Genomic DNA, 15,354 nt, shown 5'->3' on the forward strand with positions numbered 1-15,354 from the left:
CCCCCAAGTGTCCTGGACTCACAAGGGTAGAGGGAAATTGCTCACTGTATTAGTTGCACCGACCCGGAGGGAGGAGAACAATGCCAGCCTCCATGAAAGCTCTCAAGGAACCACTTGCAAGGGACTGACCGGCCACAGCCTCAGCATGAGCTTGTTATAAGTCCTAGTGAAGAAGGAACCTTAATATTTTTGCATCTAAAAGAAACCCTCCCAGGGCTGCTGAACAAAAGCCAAGTTAACACCAGTAAGAGATTAGACAAGCAGAACCAAGTATAAAGAAAGTCGCGCCAAACCTAAACCACTTTTAGAAAGTGCTGAGCAAGCCCGGCCTGTCCTGTCCTAGTGCCTCTGGCCTTGGAGAATAGCATACAAGCCTCTTGGCCAATGGGCCAATACCCCGCATTAGGATGGCCATCTTCCCGAGGAGACAAGGTGACTGGTTTCTGCTCCAAAGCATGACAGCCAAATGCACATAAATCATGACATAATGAATAGCTGCAGGTGCTACTATTCTAGTTCCTTTCCATTAAGGAAACTCTCTCCATCTTTGGAATAGGCAAACCCCAATCCCCACCCCAGCAAGCACATGTTTAATCCCCAAGTCAAATTTGTATTTTGCAAAGGACCCCATACACACGGGCTGTTTACACCATTAACCCCCTAGTACTGGTCATTTCTGGTCTGCAACCTGCTATCATGCTCTTGCTCCCCATGTCTGGAACCGCATTAAGCGCACCAGGGCTCCTGCAGCCCTGTGAAGCCACACGCTCTCCAAAGCAATAGCCCAGTAATGAAGAGCCGTTCAGAGGCAGATTTAACAGGTTGCCAAGCGTCTGGATCTTAGCAAGCAGTTCCTGTGCAAGTTAATCACAGCAACCATTAATCTGCAAATAAAAGCCTAGCTTTACATATTTACTAAAGGGTTTTAGCAGTGTTCTGGGACAAATTTTAAGGTTCAAACTGCAAAACAGAGACAGCTTCCACACAAGTTTCTATGCTGTACCTGAGTCAGTGGTAATGTTCAAGTTCATTCAACATGCAATGCTTTGAGTGCTTGAGTGAACTGGAAGGTAGCACTATGTTTAAAAGATCAGGGTGATGCCATTTTAAAAATTTAGCATAAAGTACATAGCATCTCTGGGACCTTACATATCCACGTAGGGTGTACCAATAACTGATGGAGATGGCGTTTGTTGAAAGGCATCCCGGAACAGATCAGAAGGGAACAGGATTGGGGAAGGACAGACATCTTTACTGATCCAAGCTAGGGGTTGGCAAGCTTTTAAGCTTGCCAAGTTTTTCACACTACCTCCCAATCCTCAACAGGCTGGCCCAGCTTCACACCTCCCCTTGAGAGAAGTCACTGGAGCAGCAGGAAATGTCAATGTGGCCAGTCACCTGGGTTAACCCAGCCACTAGTAGGTGCAAGGACCCTTCTCACTCCCTACACAACACCCACCACTGATTGTCACTGAATGCAACAATTAAAAAGGTAAATTCAGCAGTAAGAAAGGCAGCAGCTGCAACTGATCCAAACAGTTTAGCAGCGATTTTTCTTCTGCTCATGGTAAGACCCAACAACAAGGCAGTCCACCAAGAAGCCCCCTCCCTTGCTTCAAGTATTGGGTATAGAGCAAGGTAGATAACAGATGCCATAGCTTCTGGACTTACCTAGACTGTCTGGTAGCCTGTAGTCTGCACGGAAGTCACATACTGCTGGCATTAAATCTAGAAGTGATCATATGCATTGCCCCAAGGATCAAGTCATAGTAGTAATAACACTAATATTAGAGACAAGGGTGTACATTCCAGTCCCTATTTCTCATAAGTCAAATCATCTATGACTATAGAGCAATTTTCTTTTAGATCCCCAATCAACAGTAGGAAGGCTGACCTGGTCTTCAATGTCAAGTTCAATTTGGTTCCTGGGAAAAGGCCAATCTGAGCCCTGCAAAAGTTTCATAGACATTAGGGCTGGAAGGGACCTCAGAAGATTGAGTCCAGCCCCCTGCCCTAGGGGCAGGAAGTCACCTGGGGTCATAGGATCCCAGAAAGAAAAAAAAAAAAAAAAAATCTAGGTTTCTCCTGAAGGCATTGAAAGTAGGTGCTTGAATCACCTCCAGTGGGATTACCCCCCCTGCCCCAGTCCTCAGGTGTGGATGCTTTACCCCAAAGTTTGGTGTCATGGTGCATTTCCATGGTCTGCTTCAGGAAGGGGACAGACCAACTGCTCTCCAGTGGCACCTGGGACCTGCCCTACGAAACATGCCAGAACCCAGGAAGGGCCAGCACATTATCCCCTGCAATATTCCAGACAGTGTACATGGCAGTGCCTGCCTACGAGACCACTTTCTCATTCCAATGGGCAAGGCCCCATCCAGGAAGCAAACAAGCTTGACCAGCGCTTACAGCCCCAACTCCAGGTCCCAGGGAATTTCCCTGCTTCATGCCAAGTTAACTTGGATCCAAGTGAAGAACATTTACCTTTGCCCAAGACCGATCCTCAACCAGGGCCTGCAAGATCCTTAAGGGTGCTACAGACTTCAGTAATAAATGCTTTCCTTGCCCTGCATCCACCCCAGCACCCTGTAGGCCAAGTGGCATCCACTGGGCTCTTTGGAGGACTCCTGCTGCTGCCCCCGCAACTTCTGTGCCAACTGCCCTCATGCCGAGCAGTGGAGGTGGGTGGTTGTGGGGCCACAGCACCATGCTTTTAAGCCCAGCTCATCCCTCCCACAACCAGCAAGGGGCTGTGAGGGCAGGCGTTTCAGGTGCACATCCCTGAAGGAGCAGCTTCAGCTGCACCAGCCCTTTTGGGTACAGAGCAAGGGCAGATGATGTGGCTGGATGCACCAGCTAGATTCTGCCTCTGACTCGGCCAGGGAGCTGCTAAATTCACAAGACTTATGGAAGGTGCCTTGAGGCTCAAAAGGTTGAAGTGAAAACCACTGAACCAAGAGATGCCTTCCAGTGTCATCATGAACTATACCCAGCCGACCTATAGCTCACTCGTCCTTCATGTGGATCCCACCCTCCAAAACAGATCTGGACATTTCCACAGCTGCCTTTAGAGGCAGTAGTCTTCCCAAAGCTTTCAGGTACCACTTTCTGCCTCTCTCCAGGCTTCAGCAGTAACTTCAAGGATGCCGCCATTAGTCAAAAAGTTTCTTTTGGAAGCAGTGAGCAAGTTATTCCCCTTAAGTGGGAAGCAGACCATGGTACAGCCAGCCACTAAGGGGACTGCAGGGCTAGCCATGTGGGGGACAGCCAGGCAACACCTTGTACACATTTCCAAGTTGACTGGCTGGAACTAACCTGGTTCAAACAATGCAGCCACTTTCCATTTGTGATTTGGTACTAGAAACGAGGCCAGCAACTGCCCTTAAAAAGCCTTATCCTGCTCGGGTTTGCAAGCATTACTGCAAACCCTCAGCAAAGGCCTAATTCATACTAGGGCAGGGTCACCTTTATGCTCACACTGACAGTGAACTTGGATAAAATGTGGTGGTATGTGTGCCTGCTAGAGGCAAAGACAGCAAAAGCAGTCAAAAAAAGTTTACAGCAAAAAAGGAAGAACAAAAACCCCATAAAGTTGATTAAGCAGCTGACTTTTTTTTTTTTTAAGACCTGGAAGGGGCTCAACCAGGTCATGACAGGCTACGGCACAGGACCCACTAGCTAGAGTCCAGCATAAAACAAGACCTCAGGATGCCAGCCAGGCTCTGACATCAGGCACATGAAGTCAAAGAATCTGCAGCAGTTCATTAAAAAGCAAGAGCATTTGCTAGAAAAACTATACTGTTGCTATAGGCAATTCGTACATGCTGAATACTTATTAAAAAGCAAACATCAGCTACAGAATCCAAGTATAATTTCTAAGAGCAATTTGTATTTTTAAAATCGTTGAGACTACTGCACCGCAGGGCTTGTGCAGGGGCAAAAAATGAGACCTGGGCTTCAGTTTATATTTGACCTAGTAGCTATAGAGCACGAAGCTTAGTTTGGATACCAGGGCAAGTTCCTCAGCAGGTGTCAACTGGTATCACTCCACTGAACTATGCATTTACATTAACCATTTCAAAGTAAAATATTTCAGTTCCCATGCAGTGCAGATCTGGCCCCACCAGTTCTGGTGCTCTTCACTGCTGTTTGTTCATTAGCATCAAGCAGATGGGTTTAGAGGTGCCTTGCAAAGCAGCAGCAACAACAATGTACAAGTTAGTAGCCAACTGGGCAGACCCCTGAAGATTAGGCTGCAGAGTCAGTCCTACATGTGGAGATGACCAAGCAGAGAGCAAGGTACCACCCACTGCTACTTCTGGCCCTGTTAAGAGTCCCACCTGCATCCACGCAATGAGTTATTTTGCTTTAATTCTCAATGTTTGCTTCCCAAGAGTGTGCCCTTGGATCAAGCAACTGCAAACCAAGGACAGTCATGTCTGAGCAAGAACTGGAGGCGCTCAGAGCAGGAGCCACATGGGTTGATGTGTGCTAGTTGAATGACTGATATGTATTTCAAGTTAAGCACAGAACAAGGGAATGCTTGGAGAGAAAAGGGCTGCTGGAGTACCCAAGTGGCAAACAGGACCAGACTAGCCAGAAGGGGCCATCAAAATCAGACAGATGAAGGCTGTACAACAGATCCCATCCCCAACAATGCTATGCTCCAGCAAGCCCCAAGCAGGTGGCTAATGGCAGTACAGCTGCAAGGACAGGTTAACTAGCCCAGTCACTCTGCAGTGACAAGTAGATAACTCCAAGCACCACAATGCAGCAGCTGCACTGCTCCCAGCATAGAAAGACAGCTCCTTATCCTTAAGGCTACACGCAGGCAGCTAGTCCTGGGAGACAGAAGGGCAGAGATCTACAGCCCACAACCATGGCCTAGTCAAGTGGCCAGCTTGCATTTACAAAAGACTGCCAAACCTTGCTAGAAACAAATGTTCTTGGCCTTATTAGGCTCAAGGCCCTGGTTGGAAAGCGCCAGCCCTGAGCTTTCACTTGTTTCTTGACTGTAAGGGAGGTGCAGGGGGTGAGAAAGAAGTCACAAATCAATTCTGCTGCAAACAACTGAAAGACCTCAACAGGTCAGATTTGATACTCCAGATTCCTATTTGCAATCTCTGGGCTTATCTTCAGAAGTCACATGTAGGTATTTGCACACTCAGCAGTGCTAATATTGTGCAGCACCCCCACAGTATCCAAAGGATCTCATGGCATGCTGTCCAAGAGCTACTAGGATAGAGGAAACCAAAGCGACTTTATCCTGGTAATCAGGACACTTGCCTGGGAGCTGGGACACCGGGGTCCCAGGCCTTATTCCAGCACTTTCCCAGTCTAAAATGGAACAGACTCAGCAGCAGACATGGAAAGCCTCCCCTCCTGCCCGAACAAATACAGCATTATGGTGGGGGGCAGGGGCAGGCATTCTCCCAGAAGGGGGGAGATGCAGGTTTTAATCCCCCTTGGACACCAAGATTGAACCCAGGCCTGCAACACATTGGCCTGTGCTCCAACTATGAAGCTTAGATGGGACCAGGTTCACTCTGCTAGGGACCACTCGCACACCTAGCAAGGCAGACCCTCACCAGCAAAAAGACTACACTCTCTACACTGACCGTGACATCCTAGTCACAGCAGGGAACTCAAAGTCAGGGAGGTTAAATAGCTTGCCCAAGGTCATGCAGCAGGTAAGTGGCAGAGCCATGATCCAATTCTAGCACACCCAGTCTCCACAGATCATGTTACTTCCGGCAAGGTGAATCCCACTGATTAAACCCCCTCCTACAGGACAGGAGCTGCAAGGCACCGGGGACTCTGTGCAGATGGAGACTTTGAAGTTCTCATTAGTCCCAGCTTCAGTCCCTCATGACAAATGGCAGAGCTGCAAGCAGTCTGCCAGCTTCCCAAGTGGTACTATTTAATTAACTTGTGTGCATGGAGGGAGGGGGTGGAAACTGCAGTTACCAAGGCAATGCCTTCTATGCCTGCATCCCAGCTTTCTGGATAGACAAGGCACACGCCTGGAAGATTACATGCAAGTATGTCAGGCTGCAGGACTGTTGAGACAGGCCTCAAGAGGGGAAAACTGACCTGCATAGAAAATTAAGTCATCTTTCCACCTCCAAGCAGGAGTTCAGGGCAGCTGCGCCATCCCCTAAATTACAGGCCATTTTAAATTATGCACATGTCCTAAATACATTATTAACATTCTGGCTCAGAACAGGCCTCTGCAAAGGGAGGGCTGTTGAGTCCATCAGCTCAGTGCTACATATTTGATGTCTCAAATGAATGATTTATTCTTTTTGATTTAACAAGGCAAGTTACCTCTAAACCCTGCACATGGAGTGAGTGAATTTGTCAAGTGGCACCTGGGATTCTCTCAGCTCCTGCCAGACTGACCCTTTAATGAGCAAGAGGGGAGTGTTATTGGTACCAACAAGCCAGTGCAGTCTCTTCCCCTCTGCCCTGAAGTCTGCAGCCTCCAGCTCCCCGGGCATGGACAGATGAACAAGTTGTGAAGTCTGACAGTTTGCTCCATCGTGGGGTAAATTAAGCCAAGGTTGTTCACACCCAAGCAGGGCAGGGTTACGTTACTGTGGGATGGGGGCAGACAGATGAAATATTAGCCAAAGCGCATGCAGTTGCCACACTCACTCCAACATGACCACTTGAATAAACCAGTGTAATCATTGATCTGTCCATGCCAGTTAGATCTTGCAACACAGACCTCACTCCCACTACACTATGCTTACACTGGATAAGTTCTTTCCCATCCTTTACCCAGTACATCCTTGCCATCTTGGCTAAAACCAGCCTCTCCCCAAAATACGCATGTAGCACTCAAGGGTTCTGCTCCCAGTCAAGCATCCAAACTCCTCTGCAATACGGACAGATTTGACACTTTAAAATTCACTGAAGTTTAGCAAGACCGTAGATGCGTAGGAACCCTGCACTGCTAAGATGTGCTTTTCTAAGCATGTCTCCAGAGTGAAGACAGGCTGCACAGAGTAAATATTTGCACTTGCAAAGCTTTTTCCCTGTTGTACCACAGCAAACCTTTCCAGTGACACTCAAGGCAACTGCAATGCAAGTTTCCCTGCACTCCAGCAACATCAGCCCCCGACCAACAAGTTCACCCCTGTCTGGATGGCATGCACGGCATTACCAGGTACCCCTGAGAGAGCCTCACAGCACAGTTGACTGTTGCATGTCAAATCGCCGGCACCAAGATGGAGTCAAGACCCACCAAGACTCATTTCACTAAGGGAAGGTGAGGAGCTCTGTACAGAAAGCAGAGGAGGATACCTTTGTTATTCTGCCCTGCATAAAAGCTTATTTAAAAAAAATCTAGTCTTCAACATGATTTAGGGAGACCAGTAAGAAGTCAGCCATATACATCTCCCTTCACCCACAGCCACAGGTGGAACAAAGGTGGCATTTAGGAAGCAGAACCAAGTTTGCATGGCCAGTTTCAGATGAATTATCACTGCACCAATAATACCAGCTATTGTCCTTCAGCCATACAAGGCCTTGTTTGTATTTATGGAAATAAAAAAAAAAAAAAAAAAAAAAAGAGCCAGAGGCATTTTGCCAAGAAATGTTAAAATATAAAACACTTGCTAACAGCTTTGAGGAGCCAAAGGGCAATAAAAGCACTTGTTTTCCAAAGCTCACTGAAGGGCATCGCACCAACGGATCACGGCGGGAGCCTTCCCAAGCCCATGCACGCCCGGAGAGTTAACAAGAATAAGCACTATTTGCTATTAAACACTGCTCTGCCCACCAATACTTGCTCACGCTGCATTTGCCTCCTTCCCAGACCTGGGGCAGCAGACTGGACAAGGTGGACGGATGGTCTGAGTCAGGAAAGGGCAATTCTTGCATCCCTGGGTGCTGTAAGATGGGTCCCTTGCCCCACAAAAGCTTGCAAAGAACATTTCCCCCTCCCCCCCACAGCTATGTAGCTGACCTAATAAAAAGGTAAATCACACCTACCCAAAGCGCCTCATTTGCCCACATCCTTCAACCAACACCCAACCCCAGCCGATGCAATAAGACATGCCCCAACCCCCAATCCTTTCCCCTCCACTCTCTGGAGTATCACAGCTACATCGTGCATCCCTCCAACATCACTAAGTTTAAGCCTTCAGCCATTCCCCTCCCCTTCTCTCCTCCAAATGCAACCATGGAGGGATGCAGATTGCAGCATCATGGCCCCCTCCTCCCCCTGCAGTGCATGCTGAGACCCCGCCAGCTCACTGCACCCAAGAGGGCGCAGGCAACTGCCCCCGCCGGCGGAGAGGCGGCAATACCTCGCAGGACGCCCGAGTAAGCGGCAATGAGCGTCTTCATGGTGCAAAAGCTACGCTCCGCTCCCAGCACCGAAAGCCCTCCCACACGGAATGAGCGTTAAGGGCTGCCCGCTCGCCTTTTTATAGGCGCCTGGCAAGGCAGGCGCAAGCCCTGCGCATGCGCCCTGAGCTCCCGCCCGCGAGGCTCTGTGAGGTAGGGCTGTTAACCGGCGGTGCGAGCGGGACCATTCATGGATGCCAAGGTGGGGGGGGTAGTGGGGAACTTTGCTCCCACCTTAATTTCGCCATACTAAAATACGCGTTTAAAAAAGAAATGACATTGCGTGTTGCAATCGCAGGGGATTTCAGTGGTGAGAGGGAGGGAAAAGCTTTCTCTCCTCAATTCTCTCCGCCCCCCCGAAGACGCGGAGTGGTAGATGCCAAGGGCAAGAATAACACTTGGTGCTGTGGACGGTACCATTGCACGGGTTTATGCAGGGGGGGTCGCCACTGCCCCCCCCCAGCGAGCTACATCAGTGTTCCAGCCGCTGGTTCCGCCCATCCTCTGCCACTGACTCATTGTGGGGCCCTGGGCGTGTTCTTTTGCACGTCAGCACCTCTATGGTGGCAGCAGCTGCTGGCTGTGGCTGCACCTGTGATTCATTCCCTGGTGCAATGAGGAACAAAATGATTTAGGAGGGTGCTGGGCCCCAGGGTGCAGGGAAAGGGCAGTAGTATCCCAACATGCAAAGGTTATGTGCAACCAATGCTCCCCCTCCAAGAGCTGCTACTTTGGTGACTCTCAACCAGGGCTCTGCAACACCCTGGGGTGCTGCAGGATCCTTTTAAGGACACCTCAGGGTGCTAGACAATGTCAGCACTGTTGGGTGTGCAAAAAACCCAGTGATAAACCCAGAAATGGCGACTAGTGAGGGATCCAGGTTGTAGCTGTAGTAGTCCAGTGGCAAAAGCAATCAGGACTCGTGATGGAGGCGAAGTCTTTTATTAAACCAACTCTATTTTTGCAAAAAAAAATTGTATTTTTTTTTTGCAAAAAGCGAGTTGACCTAATAAAAGATATCACCTTTACCATGAGTCCTGATTGAAATGGCAAATAGGGATCTGGAGGATCAAAACCCCTATGCCCCGTTGTGGTCTGAGTTCTTTGCTCTAGTTTCTTCCGTGGTCAAGAAATGAGTGAAAACTAAAACCTGGCATTTTTGGAGGCGACCCTGGAGACTTGAATCACAAAAGCTTGAGACCCACTGTTGCAAAGGCACGGCAGAGAAGCGTGTCCGAGAGCCAGCAATGAAAAGCAAAGGGCGTGTGTTGAGCATCACTATGCTTATTTTTCCCCTGAGTACTTCTCAGGCATACGGCACAGGTGGTGCCCATGCAAAACTTCCTCAAACAAGTTCAACCTTTACCTAGAAGCAACTGCCTTTTGGGCGTGTTGTAGTCTTGCTTGCGTGGTTACTGCTCTGGTGCCAGCAAAGATGCCAGCTGTAACAGTAAGTTCCAGGCCCCAGGAGACTTGTCTGCTGGGATCTGAATTTAAACCAAGAAATCATTTCTCAAAAGGGTCAAACGGTTGTCAGACTGATACACCTTCTGGTCAGTAGCAGCTGGTAATTGGACTTGAATCAGTGACCTAGAGGGGAAACTTTTCATTTCCCTCTACTATTACCAATCCATTGACCCATCACTGTATAAACCCTTCTGTGCCAAAAGGGCATTTGTATTGTCCCATTAACAGTTTTAGACCCCTGTTGTAATATGGACCAAAATGGAAAATTGCAACAGCCTGTCTGGAAAATGTGTCTTGCCCAACCACGCCTGGTACAGAGATAACGCCAGGATGGAAAAAAAAAACCCATAATTAAATGGACTTGTGTATTATCAGCTAGAAAGGAGAATGGGCAAGAGGAGGGATGGTCACAGTCAGCAAAGCCAGAAGAGCACAGATGTTACCCTGCGTGATGTACACGTGACAAAGGGAAATGCAGGTGAGAGCGCTGCTGTGGAGACAGGGGTGAATTTCCTGTCCTAGCCTGGCTTGTATCCGGGTTCTCCTCGTGCACCCACAATGACCATGAATGCAAATTACAGCAGGTATAATTTTGCACCCCAAGTTGTTCACGGGAATACTTCAGGTGCACTGAACATCCAAGGACTTGGTTGCAGTCAAATTAAGAAATATGCAATGCAAGCTATGAGCCGCTGTTTTCTCCCTGTAAACATCCGCAGAGCTGCCTCTTCCTGCTCATCCAAATCCCTTCTTCAAACTGAGCTCCTCTGCTGTGATGCCAATAGTTGGCCATGCTTTGGCTACTGATGCATAGACCCCTGCCTGTTGATCCATCTACTACTGTTTCTCTGTGTTCCTCCATCAGTCTGTATCAACCCTGTGTCTCCTGTTTTTGACTGTAAGCCCTTCAACCATCTTTTTGCTCTGTATTAGTACAGAACCAAGCTAACAGGGTCCTTGTCCATAACAAGGGCTCCTAGATCAGGGATGCTCAAGCTCCAGCCCATGGACAAGATCACAGAGCCACGTCATCCAGCTTGCAGGACCTCCCACAGGTCCAGATGTTTGGTGGCAGGGGAGTGGTGGTAATTAATGATGCCACCAGTTCTCTGTTTTCATCTTTCCAAACCCTATAACCAGATAGCATCTGCTGGATGGGGCCAATGTGCTAAACCAGGACATGGGCCCAATCCCATACACACAAGGCCAGGGACAGGGCAACAAGCCCAATCTGAAGCTAAGACTGGAGCTGGGACTAGGATGGTGGACTTGATCTAACATGTGGGGCTGGGGTTCAATCTGCCACCCGCTAAATTGTACCCACATGCCAATCCCACTCTGGATTGGGCCTATGGATTGACCCCCAGGCACCAAATGCAGCCCACAGAGCAGCACAACCCCACTCATCCAACCCAAAGTGCAGATAAATCGGGCACCACTGTCCTAGATGCTATGGTAATACAAACAGTGATTCATACCGCAAACCAGGTATGTAGCTAGTCAAGTGACAGTCCCGCCTGTAAGTATTTGAATGCACAGTTTGCAGCAGCTAATCCTCAAATCAGCTTTTGTAAAGTGAAATCTGGCCCCAAATCTCATCCAGCCCTATGAAATCCTGTGTTGCAAGATCTTTGCAGCAAGACTGGTCTGGCCATGGCTTGCATAATAGTACCGTGGTCCAAGGGAACCTCAGTTCTCTAGGGTACAGTGGGATCCTTTCAAGGGCCCTGTTAGGTGTGCAAGTACCTACACATGATTGACAAGGTAAACCCAGAGATTTCAAACAGGAGTCCGTAGTGTCAAAACCATAATGACCTTTCTGAGCTCTTTGCAGCAGTAAATTGCTGTTATTTTTACATGAGTGAAAGCAAAGAGCTGACGTTTTCCAAGGGGGCCTGAGTCTAGCGGGGTTGGGATTGAGTCTCAAAAGGTTGAGAACCACTGCCTCCTGTAGCAGGTTGCTTTCTGACTTGACCAATTTGTGGGGTAATGTCCATTCATTGCAAGGAAAAGCAGCAGATGCATAGCCTAGGTTAGAAAAATCATAGCTTTTGTATCACACTTGGTGGCTGTTTTGTTTTTTTATCTGAAGCATTGCTTTGTGCTTGCGTTCTGGCTTGGGTACAGAGAAAATATTCCCCTACCAATTATTAACTTGAATCTCCAGCGTGATCTTCCTTGAAGAATACCACTCTTTTAAATAATGTACTGTTAGTTCCCTTCAGCCTGCACGCGGGTTTGGAAAAGCGGACGGCGGGGTCTGTATGACAGTGTTTGCAGAATCCGAGTCAGCAGCATGTTCATCTCTTTGCAAAACAGATGAATCTCAGGAACAAAAATGAGCCACAATGCAGCTTTGTGCCGTGGCATTTTTTAAGCTACGCACTGAATTTTTGGGGCTGTGCTCATTGAATCTCAAATGCCTTCCCATTGCACAAAGTTCTTGGTGCCGTTCAGAAACAGCTCTTTTTTTTCCCGTTACAGTCGGCGACTTCAATAATTAAATCAATTTTAAAAAAGTGGGGGAGAGGGTGTTGGAAATCACTGGACCAGAATACAAGGTTTTGAGTTAGCAACTCTGTGGGTCTCTCCCTCTCTGAATACAGCATGATCAAGCCGTATTTTCAAGGTCAGGCAGGAGGCACCATCTGATGTTTTTGGCCAAAGATCAAGCATTTGAATATGCACCTGTAGTGTAAGAGCGATGTTGTAGCCCTGATGGTCCCAAAATTATGCAAGAGGCAAGGATTTCTTAGGGTGATGTCTTTTACTGGGCCAACTATGCGGCTGGGATAAAGTTAGACAAGCTTTTGAACGCAAGATGTTCTTCCTCAGGTCTTTGATTGTAGGAAGCCAGGCAAAGCAAGTGAAGGATGTACAGGAGAGGGACTGAGAGAAATGATCAGGTGTAGCAGAGATATAGGTTGTAGCCGCATGCAAACTGGCCTCTGGCTTCGCATCCAGGAAGAGCACAGACCTATTGCAGACGCTTCCTCAACCTGACAAAGGGTACTTGTACTCAAAAAAGATTTTTTCCAACTATTTGAGCAGGTCTAATAAAAGATCATTGAATTTACCGTGCCCCAGAAACTTGTCTGCCAGGTGTAGCTGATACATAATTAGCAGAAGAAAAGAATCTGATTACTAGGAAATCAAGGCCTGTCAAAAGGGGAAATGGGTGGGGGGTGGGGGGTGGGGGTCAGTCTCACCTTCATTGAGTGGAAAGAATTCAGGAATTGGATAAATTATAATGGGCCATAAATCCAATATCACTGTTTAGTCCTTGGTCCTTAGCATGCACCTGGTCAGAAAGACCTGCTTCTATTATGGATATTCACGTGCACGCACAGTTGAGCCCAGCTGCCTCAGAAAGCCTTGTCTGCAATTTATATATTTAAAATGTAGTTAGTAATGAGCATAGAAATAACACGATCTTCTTTAATATATTTTACAGGTTTTTGTTTACAGGGGGGGACATTGTTCCTAGTAGACTCTGTTTCCAGAGCAGCTTGGTGAATGTATAACCCATCTTACATGGGCAAGCGCCAGGGTTTGAACTTCCAACTGGTAGCTGAAATGCACTAAGATCAGACATGGGTTTCCTGTTATAAGATACAAATACAGCACATGTGAAAGGCCTCTTAACCACAGCTTTCCTCCTGTTTCTACTGCCAGGGTGCAACCACTTCGACCTGGAGAGACCTCCTGTATGGAGCAGAAAGTTGCACTATCTTTATGTTTGTTCACATCTTGGCACGTCTTCAAAGCTCATTCCACCTAGTCCCAGTTCCAGCTGCAGTGGAAGTACTTTAATAAAAAAGGACTAAGACAACTAAACTTGGAAAAGGACTAGAAGGATACAAAGGCGATCAGGAACAGGCAGCATAGATTCACCAAGGGCAAGTCATGCCTGACCAACCTGATTGCCTTCTGGGATGAGACGGGTGGCTCTGTGGATGCGGGGAAGGCAGTGGATGTGATATGCCTTGACTTTAGCTAGGCTTTTGATGCTGTCTCCCACAGCACTCTTGCAAGCAAACTGAGGAAGTACGGGTTGGATGAATGGACTGTAACGTGGATGGAAAGCTGGTTGAATCATCAGGCTCAATTAGTAGTGATCAATGGCTCGATGTCCAGTATCAAGTGGGGTGCCCCAGGGGTCGGTCCTGGGGCTGGTTTTGTTCAATGTCTTCATCAGCGACCTGGAAGACGGGATGGAGCGCACCCTCGGCAAGTTTGCAGATGACACCGTGCTGCGGGGAGTAGTAGGATTCAGTGACCTAGACTAGTGTTTCCCAACCGGTGTGCTGCGGCATTTTGGGCTGGAGCCACCTCCCCTGCCTGCTGCTGCTGCTGCAGACAGCCAGACAGATTTGGGGAGGGGGGCGAGTCTCCAGCCAGTGATTCAAGGGCAGCGCCACCCACTTCCTGCCACTTGGCTGTTTGCCCCCTCCACCCTCAGCGTTTGGCTTGCTACCCCCTCTCCACGCCACATTTGGCCACTGTGCCGTGTGGTGGGAGAGGCCATGTAAGTGTGCCATGGGGTGAAAAAGGTTGGGAAACACTGCCCTAGACAGATTGGAGGATTGGGCCAAAAGAAATTTCATGAGGTTCAATAAGGACAAATGCAAAGTCCACACTTAGGACAGAGCAATCCCATGCACCGGTATAGGCTGGGGGTGACTGGGTGGGCAGCAGCTCTGCAGAAAAGGACCTGGGGATACAGTGGACAGTAAGCTTAATATGAGCCAGCAGTGTGCCCTCATTGCCAAGAAGGCTAGCAACATCCTGGGCTACATTGGTAGGAGTGTTGCCATCAGGTCAAGGGCAGTGATTATTCCCCTCTATTCAGCACTGGTGAGACCACATCTGGAGTCCTGTGTTCAGTTTTGGGGCCCCCACTACAGAAACAATGTGGAAAAACTGGAGTCCGGCAGAGGGCAATGAAAATGGTTCAGGAACCAAGGCACATGATTTCTGAGGACAGACTGAGGGAACTGGACTTATTTAGTTTGGAGAAGAGAAGGCTGAGAGAGGATTTAATAGCAGCCTTCAAGTACGTGAAGGGAGGCTGCAAAGAGGATGGAGCTGGGCTGTTCTCGGCGGTGGCAGGTGACAGGACAAGGAGCAATGGGCTCAAGTTGCAGCAAGGAAGGTTTAAGTTGGATATTAGGAAAAGCTGTCTCACTAGGAGGGTGGTGAAGCACTGGAACAGAAAGGTGGTGCGATCTCCATCCCTGGAGGTTTTTCAGGACCAGCTCAACTAAACCCTGCCTGGCATGATGTAGTTGGGGCAGGTCCTGCTTTAAGCAGGCAGTTTGGACTAGATGTGACCTCCTGAGGTCCCTTCAACCCTCATTTTCTATGATCCTGTGACTATGCCTGCAGGTAAGGTTACTGGGTAAGGTTGTCTAGGAGCAAATATATTTGTGACTTTGTTCTGTCGGAAGCTCAGAATCCTGATCTCATTTATACAAAACCACAACTCTTCTAGTAGTTGAATAACTGGATCTACACCTAGATAACTAAGAG

The 15,354-nt window shown here is 48.3% G+C and overlaps 1 protein-coding gene across 1 annotated transcript in view; it reads right to left on the minus strand.

The window, feature by feature from the left end:
* The window catches only part of DGAT2 (diacylglycerol O-acyltransferase 2), a 30,876-nt gene extending 22,410 nt beyond the window's left edge, over window positions 1-8,466 (minus strand). The window contains exon 1 of the mRNA XM_090030754.1: window positions 8,316-8,466. Coding sequence (XP_089886880.1) covers window positions 8,316-8,355 — 40 coding nt within the window. The 5' untranslated portion in view covers window positions 8,356-8,466. The remainder of the gene's footprint in view (window positions 1-8,315) is intronic.
* Window positions 8,467-15,354: the final 6,888 nt, after the last annotated feature.

The sequence above is a fragment of the Crocodylus siamensis genome, chromosome 1 (assembly GCF_052110815.1).
Source record: "Crocodylus siamensis isolate JL-2025a chromosome 1, ASM5211081v1, whole genome shotgun sequence".
NCBI classification, from domain to species: domain Eukaryota; kingdom Metazoa; phylum Chordata; order Crocodylia; family Crocodylidae; genus Crocodylus; species Crocodylus siamensis.